Source organism: Glycine max, chromosome 8 (assembly GCF_000004515.6).
Source record: "Glycine max cultivar Williams 82 chromosome 8, Glycine_max_v4.0, whole genome shotgun sequence".
Taxonomy (NCBI): Eukaryota; Viridiplantae; Streptophyta; class Magnoliopsida; order Fabales; family Fabaceae; genus Glycine; species Glycine max.
The window spans coordinates 4999998-5024959 of record NC_038244.2 but is presented as its reverse complement, the minus strand read 5'-3'; the positions used below and the strand labels follow the sequence as shown (position 1 = coordinate 5024959).

The following is a 24962-nucleotide window of genomic DNA, read 5'->3' as shown; positions in this document are numbered from 1 at the left end:
TTTATATTGTGTTCAAACCTAAGATTTGATTATTTATAATTATAAAAAATTATTATTCAACACTTTTTTCTTTAAAAAACAATGTATCTCCACTATCAAAAGTTATAAAACTAATATTTTAATATAGAGATTACTAAAGAGGATTTTATCTCTCTCAAGAGAGTGACAAAATCTCCTCCATACTTATGATAAAAAAAATTCTTATCATTATGTTTAAGGAATCAAATTATCTATAATTATTGTTGGTATATTATTAAACCTTTTAATATATATATATATATATATATATATATATATATATATATATATATATATAATTGTTAACAAAACATTATTTATTCAAACATTAGTGCAACATTTTTATTTATAAATTTAGCTCTTTTAAAGTTCATTTAGATTTTTTGAGAAAAAATTATAAAGTTAATTATAATAGTTAACTAAAGCAATTAGAGAAAATGATGGTATTTTTATTCAGCACAATTTCAAAAGCTTGTTTTTTAACTCAACGATTATACTTTTTTTACCCGTTAACTCAATGTTGGAGCCAAATTCTTCGTTTTTTTATGTATAAATTCTTCGTGTCTAAAAACTTGCATTTTCATTATTACAATATGATATAATAGATTATAACAAATTGATAAAAAGAGAGAGAGATTACAATGACTTTTAGTAGTTGACTGACTATAACTGTATATTATTTGTTGATGTTTGACACTTAGCCATGGCCTTGTTAACCCAATTCTTTCCTCTCTCTCTCTTGTTTTGTACTGACCAACTCTTTCTTTTAATCGCAATCCTTAACTAATTAAATAAATGTAACGCGCGTCTCAGCAACAGACAGTTAGTTAATTATTTATGAAAGGAAAATAAATAAGCTAGCGTGAACACAAATCAGAACATAAGTTTTAGTGCATGTGAACATAAACAGCTAAGCTATCAATTGTTCAAGTTTTTAAAAAGGTTTATTACGTGCACACAAGCTTCTGTTGATTAGATTAAACAAACAAAAATTAGTTTGTTTTTTTAAACTGATGGACAGTGCATGTGACACTGTTTTGTAGGCAGTAGATTATTTGTTTTCTTGTGTAGTTTGATTTTAGATGATAGTATTTAAGTGCTAAATTGTTTTTAATTTATGAACATTATGATTTTTTTTCTTTGGAATAAATATTTCATTTTCTTTTTATACTCTTTAATGTAGAATTTATTTTATTATCAAATAAAGTATTTGTGTATTGTTTTTTATTAGTATTTTCCTTTTATAATTTGTTATTGTTATTTTTATGGCTATAAATGATTGCATTTGGAATTAAATAATTTTATTAGTTTTCCATTTATACTGCTTTAATTTGGTTATAATTGATTTGAGAATTAAAAATTATATATTAGTTTTTGCCAGTATTTTTTTTTATTACGAACACTAATATATGAGATTGACAACGTCACATGCATGATTTTTTAGAGACGCCAATAATAATAAATTTATCTTTATTTTTCTCCTCTCATCTTTATATTTTAGGCATTGTTTATGAGGTTTTAATGTTGTTTTGATTTCGAATGCACGAGTCTAATTCTAAACATGCATGTCAGTGGCCAGTGGGTAAACTTTGGAAAAACGAATAGGATATATATCAGATTTAGTTTGCCTTGCGTATAAATATATTTTCTACTGGGGGAAGAAAGAAGAAGAAAAATTCTTGAGTTGAATATAAAAAGAAAAAGCAATTTACTTATTCTTCTTTAGTTATAATTATTTTCAATATTTACAATAATTTTTGTTTAGAAAAATATTCATTTTGAAAAAAATAGTGTAGATTTAATTACAGATGATTTTCATGATATATAAGAGATATGTTTTGATATAGTGTTCATGTAATAAACATTTAAGAATATTTAATTACGAATATTTTATATAAAATTTTATTTGTATAAAAATTGTTAGATGAGGTTTAAGTTTTAAATTTGGCCGTACTACTCTCATCTAGTTCTGGATCGATCGCCCCTGGTTACACTTGTTTATAAAAATAAATGACATGTAAATAATTTATATTAATGCACTAGTTCTATGAAAAATACTAACCATAATAATTAAAAACACTTCAAAAGATAAAAAATGCAAAGAAAACAAAAAAAAAAACACACTTTAAATTACTAAATTTTTTATAATAATAACTGACAAACAAATAATTTATATAAAGGGACCGGTTTTATGAAAAACTACTAAACGATAATAATAATTTAAAACACTAACAATTTCATCACCAATGATATGAGAAGGTAGATCAAGAGTCAAAATTAATTAATTAACATCACACGATGAAGCCTAAAATAATAAATTTAAATATGAAATTATTAAAACTTTTGTTATTATACACACACATTAATAAACATGCTCTTTTACATGATGCTATATGCCTATATGTATCATAAACAGTACACTTTTAAGTTAATTAACAACCTAACTTATTAGTTATCATTTCTAGCTCCGAATTTTTCAACTCTCGGTAGTTTTTTAACTGATCGAGACAATTTTTCAGTTCTCAATAACTTTTAATCTTCTAATTATTTTTTGAATATTAGTTAAATTTTCAATTAATTATGCATTGACATGTCGTGGTAAAATCTAAGTAAAAAACGATCAACACATTATTTTTTTATTAAATAATTGAATATTATTATTAGTATTATTTTACTTACTACTTTTACCCAAATTAAGCTTTCAAGAATCCTCGTTAGATTGTCAACAGTGGAAAAATGGAAACAAGAATTGTGATTGTGAAAGGTCAATTTTGCTACCCCGAGAAGTAGGAGGTTTTTTTCCTCCCCAAAACCGGAATACAAAAGAGCCCATGGTTTCAGAATCTCCACCATGGTACATGCCAATCAGCCGTACGTTTACAAATGTAATATTATATACTCTTTTCATTAATAAGTTTAAATGATAAACACATACGAAAATGACTTGTTGTTTATTAGTAATCAATTATTATTAACATTTTAAAAGAGAAAATAGAATTAAATGTTCCACAATCATAACATTTAAGATGTATTTAAATAAACAGTTTAATTAAATATTTATTTAGGGTTTAATTTTCAATCTATTATTAATATTTGACTATTCAGTGTATTATTAATATAATTACTTAAAATATGACTTTCTAAATAATTATTTAAAATTTAATAAGTATAATTTAGATGTCAACACACGTTGAGTTTGTGAAGAGGATTTGAGTTTAATCCCACATAATACTCTTAAGGAGGAGGATGATGGACCTTAAGTGTGATTAAATCCTAAATCAAGTAATTACGGTTGTTGTTAATAAAAAGTTAAATTTTTTACTTTCATAAGTTTTCCATGTAATTTATTAAAACAAATTTTAGATTTTATAAAATAATAAAATTACTTCAATAAATTCAAATAATTTTTAAACACCTATTATTTTAATTGTTTTTATCAAATTCATAAGGATACTGCCTTTTCAGCTTGACAAACTAGAAACTTAAAACTTTATTATTTTTTTTGTTTATCTTTGTACAAAAATGTACAGTGTAAAAATTTTAATATTTTAAATATCTTAAAAAGTAAATTGTAAATATTTTTATATTATTTTTTTTATAATTTTGACTTTATTCTGTATACATAGTCATACAATATTTTTCTTCTTCTATTTCTATCCTTTGTGTTTAATTCTGATGTATTGTTAGTAAATAAAATATTTATACTATCAACAATTAAAAATCATTTAAAATATTTTTATCTATTCTTATATATAAGATTCAATTATCTAATTTATAATGATTAAGAAAAATAATTAATTTAGTTGATAGTAATAAATATTTTCTAAATTTATAATTTTTTTTTTCAAAATTATCTTTATCATTAATACGCATATCTCTTCTCATTATTTATCAATATATTCTCTCTCTTCTTTTAATTATGAATGTTTTTTTGTCTAAAAATAATTAATTCAAGAAATATTATAGATTAAATTTTATGAAAATGAACAAGTAGATGAAATATAACTTTTAAAATAATTATTATAAAAAATGAATTTTTAATTGTAGAATTATGTAATAAACTTTTACAATGTTAAATAATTTTTTTATTTTTGATAACCACTCTTATTATACCAATTAAATTCAATTGTTTTAACTTAGAGAGATTTTGTGTTTGAGTCTTTGAGTAGTTAATTGTGTTAAATTAATAGATTCAATTGTTTTAACTTAGAGAGATTTTGTGTTGGAATCTTTCGTATTTCAGTATTCAATTGTTAAGTTAATAGAGCTAAAAAGAAAATTTGTGTTATTCATAACTATTTTATACAAACTCAACCATGATTATTTCATTAGTTTATATCAACCGAAGTGACTTGAATTAAACAAGTAAAAAGAAAAAGGACGATCCTCAAATAGAATTGTTACAGATGGAGAATAGTGTCTTTTTTAAAGAAGAAAAAAAAAAAGAATCATATGCAAACCGCTTTGAAAAACTCTTTCCTTATAAAGCAATAAATTGTACGTATCATCCCGCACTTCTTTTCTTCTTCTTCAACTCTTCCTTAACAGAGCATAATTTTCTAGTAAGTTACTGCTTTTGTTATTCTTTAGTATGTACGTACTATTTATCTTTGATTTTCTTTCCGTTTATATATTTGCGCAATTTCCCCCACATTTTTCAATTAATTTAATTCAAATTAATTTCTTTCCAGTGAAAGGTGAATCTGGCCATTAATTAGTATTCGATATCTCAGATATCGTTGATTAATTGTTATTCCAAAAGAAGAGAAGAAAATTTGGTGAAGGAAACCCTAGTAAGTAGATGGGGAGAGGAAAGATTCCCATTCGAAGAATCGAAAATTCGACGAACCGACAAGTGACTTTCTGTAAGAGAAGAAATGGGTTGCTGAAGAAAACTAGAGAACTATCCATTCTCTGTGATGCAGAAGTTGGAGTGATAGTGTTTTCCAGCACTGGCAAGCTTTATGAATATTCAAACACCAGGTAAACTCAATTTCTTTTCTCTTTCTTTTACTTAGTAATCGATCAACATTAATATCTCTGAATTAGTGCTTAATATTTGTTTTACCACTTTTGTTTTGTGTGTGTGTGTGTGTTGGGGTATTTTAGCTGAATAATTAATTGAATGTCAATATATGTAGACATACATGCTTCATTGTGGTTCTTATTTATTTGGTTGGTGTGGTTCTAATTTCACTCTACTAATATATAAACTAATAAACACAGAGGTAAATTAAAATTAAACTATTAAAGTACCTGAAACTACTTAAATCTGATGAAATGATGTCTGGGAATATATCTAGTTTGTATCAAAACTTGAACACGGGGGTTGCAGAAAACTCTCTTGCTTTGATGATAGTACACTTCAAGCAGTGCTAATTTTATTTTATGTATTAATATTAATATATCAATCCTAAAAAGTTATCGTGATACTTTTAACCTTAAAAACTCGAAGAAAAACAAATAATATTGTTGTGGAGAAATGAGCTACTTCGTGCTGCAATCATCATCTATTTGGCTGCATTAATTTGAAGACCCGACAAGTTTCCCAGGAGCTTCACTGTTTTTCTGAATTCTGTCTCGTGTAAAACCTAGTATTGGCTTAATCATCCCTAATTAACATTATAGTAGTATTTCTCAGATAGATATAGTTCTTTTCGGCCTTAATTACCCACTTAGACATAAATCCAGAAAAACAATAAGTTAAGTGGGAGCTTATCGTTTTTACGTCTGCATCCTCCAAATTTCTCATCTCTCCGACAAGAGATTCTTGTCAACTTATACTTATAAGGTGCACATTTGATTCAAAACATATTTTTGCGAGCATTTAATTAATTTTTATATCCAGTAAACTGTACTTACACTTAATGGTGTGTTTTTAATTCATTTAATGAGTTTGACGATAAATGTGACAACTTATATCATTAAATGCACCGTGTTTTATTGGCAATGCATAAAAATCATATTCAATAAAAAATATATATACTACATACGGTGGGATCTAAATTAAGTAAAATTTACGAACTTCCTCACATATTTTATTTATATTATATTGTAATAATAATACGTTATTAATAAAAGTTGAAATAACGTACTATGTTATATGTTCTTTATTCGTTCCATTATAATGTACTCATAGTTTCATATTTGATATCCTATATCTTTTACATTTATAGACTGTACATACCAAAGACTAAACATACTTTATCTGTATCTTCCAGGAACTCAATTGATGGTTTAGTAAAAAATAAATTAATCTTCAATCATATAATTTAAAATAATATTTTAATTTTAAAACTATTTTTTATTTCTCATTTTTTAAGAGTTCAATTATACATTCATTTGATTAAAATAAGACAACCAAGTTCGGCAACAAGTTATACCCGTATATGACACTCTTGATCAGCGTTATGTGTTGCATAGTGAAGGAAACTAGCTATTGGATATGATGATATGATTTTCAATAACATGGTTTATTTGGATAAAATTAGTACATAATGAGATTATATATAAGTTAGAGTATCAATGCAAGAAAACAGATCATGATATATCTTAAAGCCAAAGACATACTCAAGAGACCTCAGTCAGCATTGAAGCGTGATAATGGAGGTATCATGCCTATATTTATATTATGTGTCCTCTAACAACTCTTGAAATCATTTCTGTTATTTGTTAGGAGTAGTGTGTGTCAGTCCTCCTAAGTACATGTATTAGGTGGTAGTTATCACATTTTAATTACTCACATGTTAGAAGTCTCTAGAATCTTAATCTTGGGCTAGAGATAGTAGACTTTTAGGCTTTGCCACACTAAGAGAGTGTGTTCAAAATGTGTTTCTTAATATTTCTCAAATGAGTAAATAGATATTTTGGTCTCTGACTTTTGGTCCCTTTTGTAAATTAGTCCTTATTTTTTTGAAATGTAAAAAATAGTCTCTATCTTTACATCCGTTATGCAAATAAGTTTTTACCGTTAAAATCTAATTTTCACTGTTAGTCATATGTCTATGTGACAAGTCTTTGTCCATGTAAGCAAACCCATGTGACAAGTGAAGAAGATTTTTGTCTCACAAGCTAAGATCAATTTACGTACTAACTTCTCTCTTCTTCATTAATGTCTTTAACTTTTCTATGCTACTCTGGTCTGTTTTCTTGTGCAGATATAATTAAAACTTCCATCCCTGATCCCACTCCCACCATAGCCCTAATTGAATTTTAGCTACACCTATCAAATCACATACCTTAACTTCACAGGCAATGTTCACAGTACACGCACAACAAGCAATAAGACACTAATATCCCCTATCTTTTTGTTCATTTCTCCTGTACCTTCCAATACATAAAATGGACTTTCAATTCACCTATTTTGTACCATTATTTTACCCAAGAAAATTCAAATTCTTTAGATGGCTTAGATCATCCCTCTTTTTATTACATTGATGAACAACCAAAGTAAAACCATTCTTCAAGATTGTTGGGTAGATATGCAAATTAGGGTTCTCCTTTCAGTCCCAACCCCATTGCCTACGATATAATGTTCTTGGTTTAATCATGGAATGCAGAGATGTGTACTTCTCACAAATTCAAACCCATATACTTAAACAAAGGTACATTATATGTTTTTCAACTATGATTATATATTTGAAATCAAAACTTTTGTTTTAAGTTTTAACCCATTTGACATTGTTAGAGCTTGATATAAATAATTCAGTATGTTCTAGGAAAATATGATATTTTATGAAACTTATAACTTGAGAACTTTTTCTTCTTTTGCTGTCCAAAGTAATCTCTTACGCTTTGTAGCCAATGAACTCTGCTTCATTTTGCAATTGAGAAACAATACACTATAAGATTGAATTGACCCCTTTAATTAGCTTCGAAGAAAGCAAGTCTCTTTCTCACATGAAAAAAATTAAATTTCAATGAATCAAAATAAAACACTCATTCAATTATGCATCCAAGGTTTTAAACTACTGCAGATAAGGACTGCATTGGCCAGAGTAGCCAATGACAGTAATTGTAACACAAAACTACTACTACAATTTAAACCTCAATAGTACCAGAGTTTCAAAACCGCAATTGCAGCTGCAACATTGCAGTCAAGGTTTTAAATTGCATTCATGGTTGCAGTTTCGCCATGTCAAATATAGCCACAATTGAGGTCATGTTACAGTTGCAAACACCCCAAAAACCCTTGACGTTGTGGACAGAATCATGGTCGTGGACCGTTATTTAAAACCTTGATTGTGGTTTTGGAGACCAAAATCCTCATCACAACCATCTGATGCAATTGCCCACAATTTTCGTAATCGCAGCCAGCTGGCAACTTGACAGATGATTCAATTTCAACAAATGGAGCATTAGGTAAAAGAATCATTGTTAAATATGGTTAATTTACTATAAATGTAAGATCTGTGAGCCAAGATTTTTGCAGTAACAAAATAAAATCATATGCAGGACATTAGTCTTATCAAGTCACCACCTTATTCTTGTCTCCCAATTCTTTAAATTCTTTAATTAACTTATCAATAGACTTATGTTCCACTTTGTCACTAAAATTACATGCAGGCACATTTGTTTTGCAGTACTGTTTCACAGCTAGTAGACCATCAATTGTCCCTTTAGTAGTCTTAAGATTGTCATTCACACCTTTATTATTACAAGTTTCATCTGTTTTGTAGCACTGTTGGCTCCATTTGGGTTCTATTTTTTAGAAACCCTAATTTGAGGAAGAAGAAGCAAGTGGAGAAGAAAATATTTGATAACTTTTTAAATTTTACATCAAAGTCAAGTCTACGTGTTACAATCTGAGATAATTTGTCACATTGGATAGTTTATGTGGCACTAGAATTGTCAACAATGTATCTCATTAACGACGTTATTTTCAAATTTAACGACAAAGACTATTTTGTAAAACTTATGCAAAAATATGGATTATTTTTAACATTTCAAAAAGATAGGGACTAATTTATAAAATGGATCAAAAGTCAAAGACCAAAATGTTTATTTACTCTTTCTCAAACCTTAAAAGAAAGATCAATAGGCTCTACAATATTGAGCCTAGAGACTTTAGACTTTTTGGCTTTGTGATGCTGAGAGAGAACAAATCTTTAAAAAAATATCAATAAAAAAATGGAGGTAATAATCTTTTGATTGATAATTTCAACAACATAATTAAATAGGAATATTTTAATTTAGAAATATATCAATTAATATTTTTTATAATGAATGTGCACTAACCTTAAAAATCTATATATAGTTTAGAAATGGAAGGAGTCATAAGTTAATACTTTGAAATAAAAAGTTCATACTCTTCATTATTTTACTTTTTTTCAGGTTAAATTAAACTATAGGTTGCTGAATTATTTTTTTAAATTTTAAATAGTTCCATATAGTTTTTTTTTTTTTTTTGCAGTAAATAGCGTCCACATAGTTTAGAAGTCTATAATTAGGTCCATAAACTTATTAATCATTCTTAGTTAGATTTGTGATTACATTTTTATTGTTAGGGTTTCATTAAATACAAAACCTAGTTAAATATTTTTAAATAGTTTAGGGATTTACTAAAAATTAAACTAATGACTGAATCTCTAGATTATTTGAAAATTTCCAATTAGGTTCTTGTAGTTAACATATCCTTGACGAAATCTTAATAAAAATGTGGCCAGGGATCCAATGAAAAGTGATTTAAAATTTAGGATTATTATTACAAACCTTTAATTGAGACTTATTTTAAAAATTTATTAAGTTGTTTGAGAACCTACAGATTATTTAGCCTTTTTTTTCTGAGATTGTGAAAAGTACTTGTTAGTCAATTAAAATGTATTGCCATAATTTGACAGCACTTACACAGTTTTAATTAGGAAAGAAATCACAAACACTCCTTCCAACTGTCATCATCTGCAATTATTTGTAAAACAAAAAAAAGAAAAAAGAAAATCACGATCATTAATGTAGAAGCTGTTAAATTGAGAACAAGATTTGTCCAATTCAAGACTCAATACAATGCTTATCCGAAAAAGAAAAAAACAAATTATCCTCAAGCTAGTTGTTTCCTACTAAAATATCTGAAATATAAGTGTCTTCATATATCTAGCAAGTAAAAATTATTGTGTTTGCATCACCCTCTTTTATACACTTCGATACTTTTGAAATATAAATCTTTCCATTATGTTCAAAACTTTCCATACTTTTTTTTCTTGATGGATGCAAAATGTATCGCAAAAGGGAGGTTGAATTATGACCTCAAAATTTATAGCATGAAAACTTAGAACCTGAGTTATTTGTATAGTCTTCCTTTTGCATAGAATCATTATCCATAGCCTTAGAAGACAGATCGGCAACTTTCTTAATGTCCAACATTAAAATAACTTTCCTAAAGTCCTTTGAGAAACTTCAATTTCTATATTTTCCGGTATTCTAAACTTTAGAAGACTTGGTGTCTTTTCTTCAAGGCAATGCATCCATGGTAGTTAAGTAGAGATTAAAATCCTGAATCAAAAAGGCCTATTTTGGGAATCGCAAATTGAACTGTAGCATGAGTCATAATATTTATGATCAATAATTAAACAGAATGTACAAGTAACAAAGACATATAAAAGCACAAATTCGTGATTAATAACAAAAAACATAAATCTAAGAGCATTTTAACATAAAGAAACATATCAAAAGTCAAAACACACATAATATATTGATTCTAACCTTAGAAGCTTCCTTATATCCTTACAATTTTAGGTGACAAATTCATCATGAGTTGTGATTTGAGTTATCAGAAATTAATGATTCTAGTTTTTCTTTTTTTAATTTTATGGTCAGCAAAAAAAATATTAGATGAGACAAAAGGTGCCTTAATCCATTTGTCCCGTAAACCTGTCATTGACCTTCAATCTTCCTTTCATGTAGCTTCCCACACAAATTACTGCTGTTTGGCATATCCACCATTCACAAATGATTCTAGTAAAGTAACAACATGTAGGAGCAAAATGTGTTGAAATATAAACTTGATTTTAGACCTTATTTGTCTAGATAAGAAAGTCTAAGTTCTAGAAGACATGCTAAACTAAAATTGTAGATGTATGCTCTAAAAGGATCTCCTTAAAAGATAATTCTAGAGTAGGTTATAGAATATTTTAAAATATGAGTAACTTTATATGTATGAAGAAAATTTTAGAGAGTCATTTGTAACCATTAGATTAAGTATGTCAGTAAATTCCTAACCATTGGTTTGAGAGGAGACACTAATATAAATAGAAGTGTTGCATTAGAGTTTATATGAAGTCAATATCAAGTCACAAATCAAGAAGTCATTATTTGTATATTTATACAAATAGTCTCTTCCTCCAAAACTTTCTAAGCTATCCCATTCTCAAATATTTCTTTCACTACTAAAATTTCATTCCAACAAGATAACAGCTGAGTGTAAGAGACCTTGGTAAGTGAGGATGGTGCACAATGGGATGATAGTGTTTTATTTTTTTGGTGAATATGGGATGATGGTGGTTAATGGTTACTAATAATCTCGCATGGACGATTATCCCCTAACCACCTCATCTTAGAGTGAAAGGCGTGAAACCCTTGAATGCCTCTCCAATATTCCTACCTAGAATCAACAATTAGTGTTGATACTATTATCTCCAAAGAGTTTATATGACATGGCATAGGATGAAGTAACAGTGGAGTGCTTTTACGCTTTTGATGGGATATTATCTCTTAATTGCAATTAGACTATACATCTTTTGAAGTGTACGTGTGTTTACGTGAGAAGGGGTTAGAGACCATCATCTTGGTTATGTACCAAGTTGCCTCAAGAGCTTTTGGAAGGTCGATACGCTATTAACATGATGGAAGTGTTCTCTTAATCATTATGGTGATCATGATTATAAATTGTGATTGCGGCAATGGTCACGGTTATGTTGTGATCCTTGATAATGCAGGAAAATGCAGTAGATGTTCCAATAATTGCGGTTGTGATGCGATTGTGGTGGATAAGAAAACCTTTATGTCAAGGACTGCAATTTAGAACCATTTGGTGATCTGATGTACATGTCATTGATGAATACCATGCACAATGATGACAGACACTATATAACCATGTCGGACACATAGTACGCTAAAACAATGACCTTGTAGTTTGAAGAGTCAGAGATAAGGCTTCTCTGGGTTGTGATTACGGAACAAGTTGCCAACCCTAATAGGTGAATTGAATATGATATCTACATAGTTCCATAATTATGTAGTTTCATGCATTTTTTTAAAGATATAATTTTTGGCAATCATATTTTTTTTCTCTGGGGACTTTCTAGTGAAATTTTTTCTTGTACTACAACTATTTCTGGACGTAGTAGGAGAATCTACCGTGGTGGTGTAATGTTTTGTCTGTTGTCTTCGTGTTCCGATGTTGACAGTTAATCGCCCAACATGTATATATTGCTAATTTTTCTTCTTCCCCAGTTCTATGTATAGCACTTTAATTAAACTAGACATCACAACTATAATGACAAGCTTCCAGCTCTTTACTCTTTAGTTTATTCAATAATAGCCTAAGAGTGTTCTTCTTTTCATTCTTCTCATCGAGGTTACCTCTCTTTTAATCTGAAGTGCACGTTGGCATATGCAATCAAAACTCTTGTCCCTTAGATACCTGTATATATGGCTTTATTCCTTTTCGATATTTACATATGTCTTTCTTCCGTTATGATCCTCCACGAGTTTATAGTTCTGTACAACTTTAGTTAGGTACCTGTTTAACAAGTAAATTATAGTATGTTTGGTATTTCTCCCTTCACTGTGATGATCGAGTAACCCAACACTAAGTTGGTGCTCTATTTCTTTTTTCTAAACATAATCAAAATCAATTCATTACTGATCACTTTGTATTGTCTTAATGTGATGAACACTTTGATTTTCATCTAGTTGCTAATTGCTTGAACTTCAGCAAAATCTTAAAGACTCCATATTTCTCTAGCATAAATATTCCCTTAAGAAAAAAGATGGAATACCTACTTTGAGTGAGTGGTAGAGTCCGCATTGGTCTGTGATTCGTTTGAACAAGTTTCAATGATTCTTTTTCTCTCCATGATTTGTCCAAAGGGAAAGGATTATCGGTGTTGATTCCTGCAGACAACCTTTACAATTAGAGCATAATAGTTGAAGTTGCCAAATCTTCAAACTTCAATGCTATAGACACGAATGATCCCACTATGGCTTCATGATAATGTTATGGTTCTAATGGATAGGAAAGTCACGATATTTTCTCGTTTTAATTTTGGCTTATTTTAAGACTTTTGTCTTTCTTGTAGTGCCTGTATCTCCCTCAAAGTGCAATGCATATCCGTGTGTTGAGCGATAGTAGCACATCGTGAATATATCATGTAGCTTGATTTTTCCCCCAATTAGAAAACTACACCTTTTCCTTTCACCTCAAAGAATTCATCATTCCCCAGTTTGACCCTTGATTAGAAGCTAGTGTCCAACCTGGGAAATGGTATCTTTGTTTGATGTCACGTATTAATTCCTACAACCACTATTTAAGAGCCAAGTAACTTCATGGAGAAGTCTTCACATGTATGGAATAAATTTTCATTTTTCTTGTTTTCTTTCATTTTGTTGCCACAATTGTTTCTGGGGTGGTAATTATATTGGGAAAAATTTAAGTTCCACATCGACTAAAGATAAAATCACTTGAAAGTATATAAGTGAAGAATAATCCTCACTCCATGAATTAACTTTTGAGGTTGAGTTAGACTTAAATTCAATAACTTCTTATTTGGCTAGTGCCGTGCTTTTGACCTTTCTCTTTTTATTTTCAATTTTTTATATTTTCTCCATCACACATAAATTATCTTCGTTTTGGAACTTTAAGACCGTATGCTTGTTTTAGTTCCAAGGGTATTTTTTACTGGTACTTCATTATACCTATTCAGTTTTATTTCATGGCTCCCCAACAAACTTAGTTATAGATTGGGAAGATGAATCTAGAGTCATTTAAACGGGAGTGCCTATAGAGTCATGAACATTTTTTGTTTTCATGCAATGTATCATACACCATTTGACAAAGATGATATCAGTGGTTAGATATTAATACAGTTTTTCTTTTACTACACAATAGCATGCATTATTTGTGGTCGAATCTAGACAAATGAAAAGAAATATGTTGGAAGCCTCTGTGGCCTTGCATCATATAGTCCATTTGATTACATAGAATCAAATATGTTTTAATCCTTCATATTTGAATTCTGATGAGGTGATTGACATGATCCAGGTCAGGAGTTGATTGTGGCTCAAGGCTAAGCTAGATATCTCTTCCATGTCATTCATTATATAAGTGGTGTGTCTTGTATGTCCATTTATTCTACTTCCATGAATGAACACTATTTGATGTAATTAGGCAAGGAGTACTCTTTGTACCGCGTCTTTTTCGATATATGTCTTACCCAAACAAAAGCAGAAAACCTATAGGGTCATATTTCTACGTGAAAGTGATAAAAAAAAATATTTACCACCCAATTGTCAGTTATGTCATTCCCATATAATGTCATTTGATTAACTATTCTACCATAATATTCTTTTATATATGATCTTAGATTCCATCATTCTAAGGATTTGAAATTCTCTTTTAAGATAATTTTTAATGGAGAGTAATTCTTAACTTTGTTAAAGCTCCTCTTGTTGGAGAGCAAACAAGATATTTTTATTTACTTCCAATTTCTTATGCCCGGATTTAGATAAAATGTCTTTAATTAAAGCTCCAAATTAAAACCATAGTTTTCACAAGTAAAAACTGATAACGGGATATATCGGAAACTAAAAGTAAATATATCCATGGGTTAGAAGAAAATTGTGGTGGTGTGGTATATGAATGATAGTTCAAGAAAGGAAGTTGTTATATGAGCCTTACGCTCAAATCTTGATCGTTCAAACTCTAATAACGTTGTTAACTTATTGGATAAATAATACAGTTGTACTTTATTCTTTTCATAAGCAAACCTTTTTTTTTTATATAAAAAGACCACAGAATATCTAACCTATATATACATAAGATAACTAGTCATACTATAAAGCTTATCCAATGCAATGCTTAATTGGATTCACATATATCAGCCAGTTTGCAAAATATATAACCGTTCCCATTCCTTTTGAGACAACCCAAGTCCAAGAAAGAGTTTTAAACAAATATCTTACTGTAAGTATATTTTCAAAATCAAACTCAGTTAAGCTCGAGCTTTCTTGGCTCTGAAATAATAAAAAAAATAGAATATATGTTGCACACAACATAATGAGAAGCAAACTTAAGAGGATACTATACACAAAGATTTGCATATTAGTTCTCTATGAATTTTGGGCTACATCTACTTTTAGTTGGATTTTTTCACAATATTAGATATGTATTTTTTTCCTTAAGCCTCCACAAGCTTTCCAGGTAGTTTCCTTTAGAAGACACCATAGGCTAACCACTCACATCAATATTCTTTATCACTACAAGCTTCAATCACCAAGTATTCTTTTTTCAAGCCTTTTCGGCCATAATAACCACCTAAGTACGTATTCTTTTCTGAGTCTCTAAAGGCTAGCTCAACCAATAGCCAAGTATTCTTTTCAAAGCCTCTTCAGGCTCAACCTATAGGTTAGCAGTTATCCTTATCCACAAATAACACAATTTGCACTAATTTGACCTCTAGAAGAACCAATCCACTTGAATGATATTTTGAGTTTCTCTAGCTTTTTCTCACTAGACATACTTGATTTTCGCTATCTTTCAAACATTTCAAGAGTGGATACAAAGTGAATTACAAATATATATATATATATATATATATATATATATATATATATATATATATATATATATATATATATATATATATATATATATATATATATATATATAAAAGTACTTTATTAGATATTTCAGAAGTTGATTTCTCTCTTTTGAAGCTCAAATATTTAAATGACCTCCACTTATCTTATTTTTCTTCCTTGCAATGAGATATTTGATTTAAGAGTTTATTTATCGGCTCCATGTCTTCAAACTAGTGGTTTGTGGTTGGTAGAAACAATTTCAAGACCCAATGAAATGGTCTTTAGAAGTTGTTTGGGCTGTCCATTTCATACAACTATCTTTAGAGGACTCTATAGGTTAATTAACCACTCTCATCAATATTCTCTACCACTACAAGCTTCAATCACCACGTTGTTTTGTGTTGTTAGAAACAATTTCAGACTCAGTCAAAGGTGTCCCATATTTGTTCGTAGTTTCATAAGCTATTTCTTTGTCATACTCACTTATGCTTAACGCATACAAAAGAAAGTACTTTACCTTAGAGTTTAGAAAATATATATCTTTGCTTTACTTTTAAAGTTTATTGAGTCTTTTGACTTTGCTTTTGATTCTCATTCAAAAGTCTTCATAATGGGGGTATAAGGATCTTCTTGGACGAAGTCCCACATATGTATATTTCGGGACTCCATGAAATACTTCATCTTGTCCTTCCAATAGTAGCGGTCATCCCCATCAAATCCTAATGGTTTATTGGAGTGATTCGTAAAAATGTACCGCTTAAGGACAAATGTATTCAACATAATAATAATAGTGAATCTTATTAGTTTGGATATCATACCCTGGAAACTAATTAATTGTGTTCCCAAATAACAAATTTATATAGGACAAGAGATTGAAAATTGGTTTGGTTTGCAAAATAGCTATAAGAATAATAAAGAATGTGAGCAACAAAAATTAAACCAATGAAGGTTCTGACAGATTAAGAGACCTAGGGATGTAATTTCACACTCATCTTTATGTTTCCCTTAATTCTTTGTTTAAATTAAAACCTCAATTATTCGTTCCAATTAATAATCATGCCTCTTAAAATGATAAACAAAATTAGGTCATGTCTTGAAAATTCTCTTTTTTCCAGCTTGTTCTCTTATTGTTATTTAGGTCTTAAATGAGAAGGAAGGTTAAGCACATAGAGATTAATTAACAATTGCTAATTAGGTTAGAAATTTCGGGATAAGTTGATTCATGCAAATCCTAGGAATTCAATTGCTAATTAATTGAAAGTAGTTGATCATAATTATCAATCAATTTAAGGTTTTAGAATGATCAGTCCCAAATATCAATAAAAAGAACATAATAATATAATTGAGAAACAATTGAGAATTTTATCACAATAGATGGATTAGGGTTCACAAATAGATCCTACATCACAATCCTAACTTAGGGTTTTAGCTAGCCTCGGGTATTTGAAAGCATAAAACCAGCAAAGAGAACAATAGAAACATAAAGAGAGAAAAATCTTTACAAGAATTAATCTGCATGGTATTCTTGTACTTGCTTTTCTCACTTAGTAGAAGTCCCCTCAAAAGTTCCCAAAACACTCCAAAGTAAGGTATATTTTTAAGTACGTAAGAGATAAAAACTAAAGCCTAAAGATTGAGCTATTTATAGCTTAATGGGTTTGGAGGGATGTTTAGACACACATGATTGTGCTTTGAGACAAGCACGATTGTGCTTGTTTCTAAAGCAGATAAAGTCTCTCAAAAGTTGGGTCTGCTTGTTTCTAAAACAGATCGAGTCTCTCAAAAGTTGGGTTCCTAGCACAGGCGTGCTTCTTGGCAAGCACATATGTGCTTCTTTGCAAGCTCTTTTGATCCCTTTTTACGTCTTGTTCATGCTCCTATGCTCCCCGCACTAAAAGTGACACTTTTTAGGTTAAAAAATAACAATTAAAGTTCTAAAAAGTGAAAAATTGATGTGAGATACCCCATGAAAATTAAGAACAAAATGGACTTTATCATGGGGACTCTTTTTAGAATGAATAATCTAATGATTGTGTTTGCCATCATTTCTTCCTAAATCTTCTCCTCTCATAATGTCAAGTATGTTCAACCCTAGAAGCTAAATTCTATACCGGTTGAAGTAGATAAGAGAATCACTAGAAGGAGGTTTTTGAATAGTGACAAATTTCTTAAGGCCTTTTCCTCCACAAATAAAAATTTCTAACTCCCATTACAACCAAGTATATATTATTTTCCCAAGCCTTTTCAAGCTCAAAGCCACTCAGGTATTCTTTTCTGAGTAAGTCTCAATCTACAACCAAGTATATTTTTTACTTCTGGATACTCTTGATTTTCTCTCTTTTTATCACTTCAAGAGTTTATATATAGATTAAAAATACTAGAAAATTACACTCTCCTTATGTTTTAATCATATTACATCCAATATTCTTTTTTTTCGCCCTAAAGAAAAACCACTAATTTGTATATAATAAAAAAATGAACCAAAAAGCTAAGGTACCAAATTACATTTGAAGGATGAATCTGTCTTACATAGTGAGTTAGGTTACAACAAGTGTACCCATATATATGTACAAATTAAATGCTATCTAAAAGATAAAGTGATCTTATATTATCTGAAGGGAAAAAAAGACAAACTAAAATTAATCTTATCTAAAGGATACAATAATTTTCTACTATCTCAAAGATAAGCTACATATCTAATTACAATCAACATATATGATCAAAGTGATGTCTTGGAAATAGTTTTTTTGCTAAACCTAATAAGTCTCCATTTTTGTCAGTTAATTAAATGGTGCTTAAATACTTGTTTATGCATATATAGAGCTGGTTAATCTAGTTTCAGTTAGTTAACTCATGATGTATATGGATTTGAGTACCCCATATATACTTGTTTAATGATATTTCATTTGCCTATAAAAAACAATTGTTTTGATACCAGCAGCCATATTACATGACTCTGGATTTAAAGTTCAATTTACATTTTTCTTATCTTGGCTTCTACATTCATGACAGCATGGAAACAATCATTGAGCGCTTTAACAAGCAAAACAATAATCATCATCGGCTAATGGATGCTACTTCAGCAATCAAGGTAACACATGCATGTTCCACTTCTCTAGTTATCTTTAAGCTCTCCGGAATATGGCTATCTAGACATTTACCATTCTCATAGTTTGTACTTCAGTATATGGACAATGACACAACTAAACTTGTAGTATTATTTAGCATTATTAAGATGGAGCAAAAAAAAGTAAGAAAAAACAAGAATAACAAGATAAAGAAAACCATATATTGGTTAATTTTCTTTCAAGAAATATCTAATACCGACCATAAAACTTCATTAACTTAAATTTAAATTAATCTTAACCTGAACAATCCAACTAATATTTTAAAAATTAGATCGATCATCAATTCAGTTGAGATATTAGATTAATGAATCACTAGTTGAACCAATGTATCAATAATTGAATCACATGAACCAGTATAAGTAATATAAAATAAGTATATATATATATATATATATATATATATATATTATTTGTGTTATAAATTTACTTATTAATCATGGTGATCTAGTAATAAGTTGATTTACTAAATGATTTTCAGATTTTGGATTTGATTCTTATGTATTTCATTTTTCTTGTATTGGTTGAACTAAACTGGTTCATCAATTCAACTGTAAAATCCATTGGTCATGCCGATTCAAATTGAGTGAAAGACATATCAATCTAGTGAGTGGCTTGCACAAGTTATACCACCAATATTTGGTCCAGTCGGTAGAATTGGTTGGTCCAAGCCAATTTTTAAAACTATGAACTCGACCACAGGCTTACAAGGAAAACTAGAAAGAGTTCACTATACTCTTAACATTAGTTCTCTTGGCACAACTAAATTTTATACCTATTATTTAACCATAAGTTCCGCCTTCTATATTAAACTTACACTGAATTTTTGACACATTTCGACCTATGAAAAATGGCTCAACAAGTAGTATCAAATAACATTGACTACTATCAATAAGGTTTAACATAGTTGGTAGATAATTTGATTCCTTAAGCATGTTAACATGAGATTAATTTCCAACCATCTAAATGTAGAAGACTCTTTATTGGAAAAGACAAAAGACATTTCAATAATATCTACGTCTTCAAAGTAATTAGTCTTCAACTATAAGTTGGGAAATACTTTTGGTGCAAACCAAAAAAGATAGCTGCATTGACTAGTCTCTTAATGGTGATCTTAGTTTTGTTTGTGAAAATTGTCGTAATTAAGACCTTGAGAAAAGCTTCACATAATCTATCAATAAGAGAAAATAAGAAAGAAATTTGAAAATTGAATATATGATCCGAAAATTCAAATCCAATCTTTTTTATAAAAAAAAACTCTTACAGTCACATTCAATTGAGTTCATCTAGAAGTTGAGTTGAAATAAAGAACAGAGGCATAAAAACTCGTAATTAAAAGCATGTAAATGGTATGCGATAAAGAAATAGTACTGTAAAGAGAATTGTAAAAACTTTACTGTTAAAGCTACAAGATAAATGAATAGGATTGTATGTGATAGATTTCTCCATAGTTCTTACAATTTGTTGTAGAAGTAATCTTTATAAGCCTAAATTAGCCATTAGCATTCATTAAGACTATCATTTTTTATAAGCAAAATATTATTAATTAAAATACAAGTAATCTAACCCAAACATAACAGTCTTACAAGGACAAATTAATAATAGATAAAATAAAGACAAGCTACATGATTAATACATCAATAAAAAAAAAAAGCATTGAGTACGGTCCATTTTAACCTTAAACTACATTCATGCTATTTGATCTTAATTTATCAAGTCTAAAATAATATTGAAGCCAAAATTAAGAACATTTAAAACATGATTTTATAATGTAAGGAACACCTGCTCAGCCTATTAATCACACTCTTATTCTTTAACCTACATTTACAATCATTAAACATCATGACCTAGAACCATAACCGTGATAACTATCACATTATTATTAACTAAAAGTGTACATATAAAAAATATATTGTTTAGTTAACATATTAATTTTTAACATTGAATTGGTCTTTTCAGATTAGTGAGGTATTGAGTTCGAGCTTTATATATGATAAAAAAAATATAATTAAAAATAAATATTCCAATAAAAGTGATTAATAAATTTTTTTAATAAAAATTAATCATAAAAAAATTATTGAATATTTTATATCAATAACATGATAAAAAAATCTAAAATGTATTAATTAATATGATTTTAATTGACCACATCACATGTTGATAGTACTTGGGTTTTCACCCTTCTTTGTTTGTACAAGTTAAATTTTCATTGAAAAAGAAAAGAATAGCTAAAAGCACAAGAAGTACATTTGCCATTTTACAAAACTCACATAGTATTATGCCAATTAAAACCAACAACTCAAACCCAAAGAAAATACCCCAACAACACCTATAACATGAAACAACTGCATAATCAACCACACGATATTCGGATCCTAACTATTTGTGAATTTTCTTATAAGACGCTGCGGCATTGACGGGTAGGGAAATTTTGACAGGTGCAAATGTAATACTTTTCACCTCTGCAATTTGCGTTATCATTTACTTCTTTACAAATTGATGTTACATACGTCTGATATATGTATTACTACTTGTTAGTTTTGGCAGGGAGAAGCAGCAAGCTTGAGGCAACAACTGCAGCATTTGCAAGAAAACCACAGGTAAAAGATTAGACACCCAACAGTTGAATATTTGTCATTGAAGCATGTCAGAAATATGGAAATTAGCGAGTAACACGAACTCTTGAACACATATTGAAATACGTATGTGCAATGATTTTTGAACACCTCAATTTTTTAAACACTTCTATATCATCTGTTAATTTCTTCCTATCATGTCATACCATTTATCATACATTCATACTTATAATTTATCTTTTTTTATCTCTCTTACTAAGTGTCAAATAGTATTTGAGGTATCTAAAAATCATTTTAGAATGTTATCTTCTCAACAATAAGTTATTATATAGACTTAATAATGGATTCTAGACAAGTTTAAGGGGGAAAATTATACCGAGTGCATACGGTACTTCTTGTTAAGGTAGTTAATGTTGGGTGAGATGAATAATGATCATGAAAGGCTCATAGTTTTAATTTGATGTAACTATGTAACAATATGGAGAGTACAAAAATGGAGGAAGTACGTTAAGCAAAACCAATACCCAATACCCATATTGGTCTCCTCTCATGCTTTTTTTGTAATGAAAATGGGAGGGGGCAAGGGTTTTCCGCGTTCCTAATTAACCTTCCTGAAGCAAAACAATGTCTTAGCAAAAATTTGGAGAATAGAAAGATATGCTTGGTTCAAAATTACTCTCACTTTTCTATACAATCTAATAATGATATCACGGTAAGAAACTTACTGATGCATTTGTATTCTAATCACATAACTATATACCATAGCAATAAACAAATTTAAGATGAGAAAGGACTACATACTTTCTTTTTGACAAATGCAGGCAACTGATGGGTGAAGAACTTTCTGGTTTGGGTATTAATCAGCTAAAACATCTGGAAAATCAACTACAAATGAGTTTGAATAACGTTCGCAATAAAAAGGTATCATGATTCAAAGTCAAAGCAAATCAAAGCTCCTCTTTATACTACATGTTTGGTTTTCATTAATCATTTTTAGTAAAAAGAAAGTTTGTTTCCTCCTCTTTATTTCATGCACGACTCTTACACAATCATTTATTTCATCTGCAGGATCACATTTTCAGTGATGAGATCAAGGAATTACAACAAAAGGTTCCAGGCATCAGATTTTGTTCCTTTAATACTCCACAAATTTCAAATTTTGAACCAATCTCTTCATTGACACCATTATTATTTGCAGGGAAGCTTGATTCGTCGACAAAATGAAGAACTTCATAAGAAGATAGACCTTATCCACAATGAAAATGCAGAACTAAAGAAGGTAAATCATCAAGAAAACATATTCTATGATATATAAGTATATGCATTTATACTCAGTTTGATAATGGAAAATGTTGATAGGTACGAAACCTAATTTTGTAAAGGACACAAAGTGAAAGAAAAAAAAATAAAAATAAACTCTTAAAATAATTTTTTTTCTCTATAACTACAAGCATTTTTCTCTCCATCTCCACATTGTTATAAAGTCTTTCCTTACACCTTTAACCAAAAATTATTCATACATGATGTAATGAAATACCTAACCACACAAGCCCTATAAAGGGCATCAAGTTTAGGAATCCAATAGATTTTCCACATTTAGGGTATGTTTGGATATACAAAGCTATAAGAGCTTTTGAAAGTTTCTCTATTAAAAATATAGAATTTTTTGCAAATAGAAAAACTCTCAAGTTTTTCTAGCTTTGTATCCAAATAGACTTGGATCATGCCATTTAATTATCTAGAAGCTGAAAGCTTCAAGTTTATTTTAGCTAAACCTAAGTTAATGATTTGGATCCTAGGTTATTGAAGCAAGGCATAAGGAAGAAGAAAGGGCAGCACTCAAACCTCCATGTGCTATCAAAAATAGATATGATACACTTGACCCTAACAGTCTGCAACAAAGGCAGTCCCAACCCCAACCCAGTGAACCATCAGCCGAAGTGATGATTATGGGGTACTCCCTCAAATTGAAGATGTAAAAAATTTAACGTGCATGTGATGTAATTTAAATTAAAGTAGAAATATTTTAAAAAAATAAGCGATTATTCTCTAAATATAAACTGCACTAAACATGCTTTAAGTCTATAGATTTTTATCCTTAATTACTTTCGTTATAAAGTAACAAGCCAAGTGTGCAGTGCACTAGATTACAGCTGCATTGGTCAAAACCTGTTAGATAGCGATCGAACCCATATATGGAGATGAATATGTTCGGTCCATATGATTTCTAAATCTGTACTGTGTATCATGAATCATGAAACGAATAATGCATCTTAATGTACATCTATATCTATATATTGGACAATAAAGATATCTGCGTTGTGCCTGGGGGGTTTTATATATGATTTCTTAATTTATACTGTATATCATGTATCATGAAACGGAATCCAAACACCACTCCCGGGGGCACCTAGGCCCCATACTGTATATCACATGCATCAGATTGCATCCAGAAATCTCACCCTACACCACTTTTTATCAGAGAAAGGTTAATTTGTCCAGAACGAAGATTTTAAATTCCAAATTACCTAATCCTAAATTTACAAGGAACATTTCCTTTCATTATGGAAAGATTAATCCAGAAGGAAAGTTTTACATTCCAGATTACCTAATTCAGAATGTACAAAAGGTGTAGATTGAGATTGTTAGGGTGCAGAAAAAAGAGGCCCAGAAAATAAAATCCAAATTAACAACGAATTCGGAGTAGGAAATTACTTTGTGCACCCTATTTTTTCTTGATACACCCAAATTCATGATATCCCCTCTTTACCCTTTCTCTCCCAAGCAAACCTAGCTACCTCTCCCATAAATCTTCATGACCATTGCACCCAACCTCCACCTAACCACCCAACACCTACGCCGCACTCAAACACCACCCAATGCAACCTCCACAACACACCAAACTCATCATTGTGCTGCAACCTACCCACACCTACCATCGTCACACGCATTACCATGATTCCTAAACCCTCATGACTTACCAAATCACCATTTCTCCACACAAATTCTATATAATTATGAATTTAACAATTCACCATGTATTATAAATTAGTTTATATGTAATGCATTTGTTTTTATTTTAGATTGAATTTGTCATGAAATAAAAGAAAAAATAAGATGGTAAAAAATAGTGAAAATAAAATGTAAAAATAAATAAATGTGTTAATAAGAATATATAATAAATATATTGATAATGTAAAAAAAATTATATTATCTTTCACTTGACGATAATCACTTCAAAAGTGATCGCATCACTATATTTTCTGATGCATTTATAATTTCTGTTTAGTTTACATATAATTTCTTATTATTGGGGTTTAGTTTTTTCAAAATCTTATTTTCGGTTCACAGTGTAGGGTACATGTCTCTTGAAGCTGCGAAATGGATCATTAACCCAACTCAACGATTCAAAGGAGAAAAACAAAAGAATCATTCAAATGAAATGGTG

The 24962-nt window shown here is 29.4% G+C and overlaps 2 protein-coding genes across 11 annotated transcripts in view; both read left to right on the top strand.

The window, feature by feature from the left end:
* Window positions 1-4444: 4444 nt before the first annotated feature.
* LOC100779119 (MADS-box transcription factor 23) lies at window positions 4445-23823 on the top strand. 2 transcript variants are annotated; one of them, XM_006584888.3, is made up of 8 exons: window positions 4445-4580; window positions 4710-5001; window positions 18826-18904; window positions 21486-21538; window positions 22336-22435; window positions 22583-22624; window positions 22713-22793; window positions 23314-23823. In XM_006584888.3, exons 2-8 carry the CDS (start codon window positions 4820-4822, stop codon window positions 23491-23493), a joined length of 717 nt encoding a protein of 238 aa, XP_006584951.1. In that variant the 5' UTR covers window positions 4445-4580; window positions 4710-4819; the 3' UTR covers window positions 23494-23823. The 2 variants fall into 2 exon arrangements, with proteins under 2 accessions (XP_006584951.1, XP_003532587.1); XM_003532539.4 differs by having other exon boundaries at window positions 21477-21538.
* Window positions 23824-24780: 957 nt separating this feature from the next.
* Window positions 24781-24962, top strand: part of LOC100778583 (uncharacterized) — a 4095-nt gene continuing 3913 nt past the window's right edge. For 4 of the 9 annotated variants that reach the window (XR_005892527.1, XR_005892526.1, XR_005892528.1 and 1 more), the window contains exon 1: window positions 24782-24962. This exon is cut by the window's right edge and continues 212 nt beyond it. Coding sequence is in view for 6 of the 9 variants with exons in the window: in XM_014778401.3 (XP_014633887.2) it covers window positions 24876-24962 (87 nt within the window). In the remaining 3 variants the exon portion in view is untranslated. The other 5 variants (XM_041017983.1, XM_041017984.1, XM_041017980.1 and 2 more) reach the window with 4 other exon arrangements.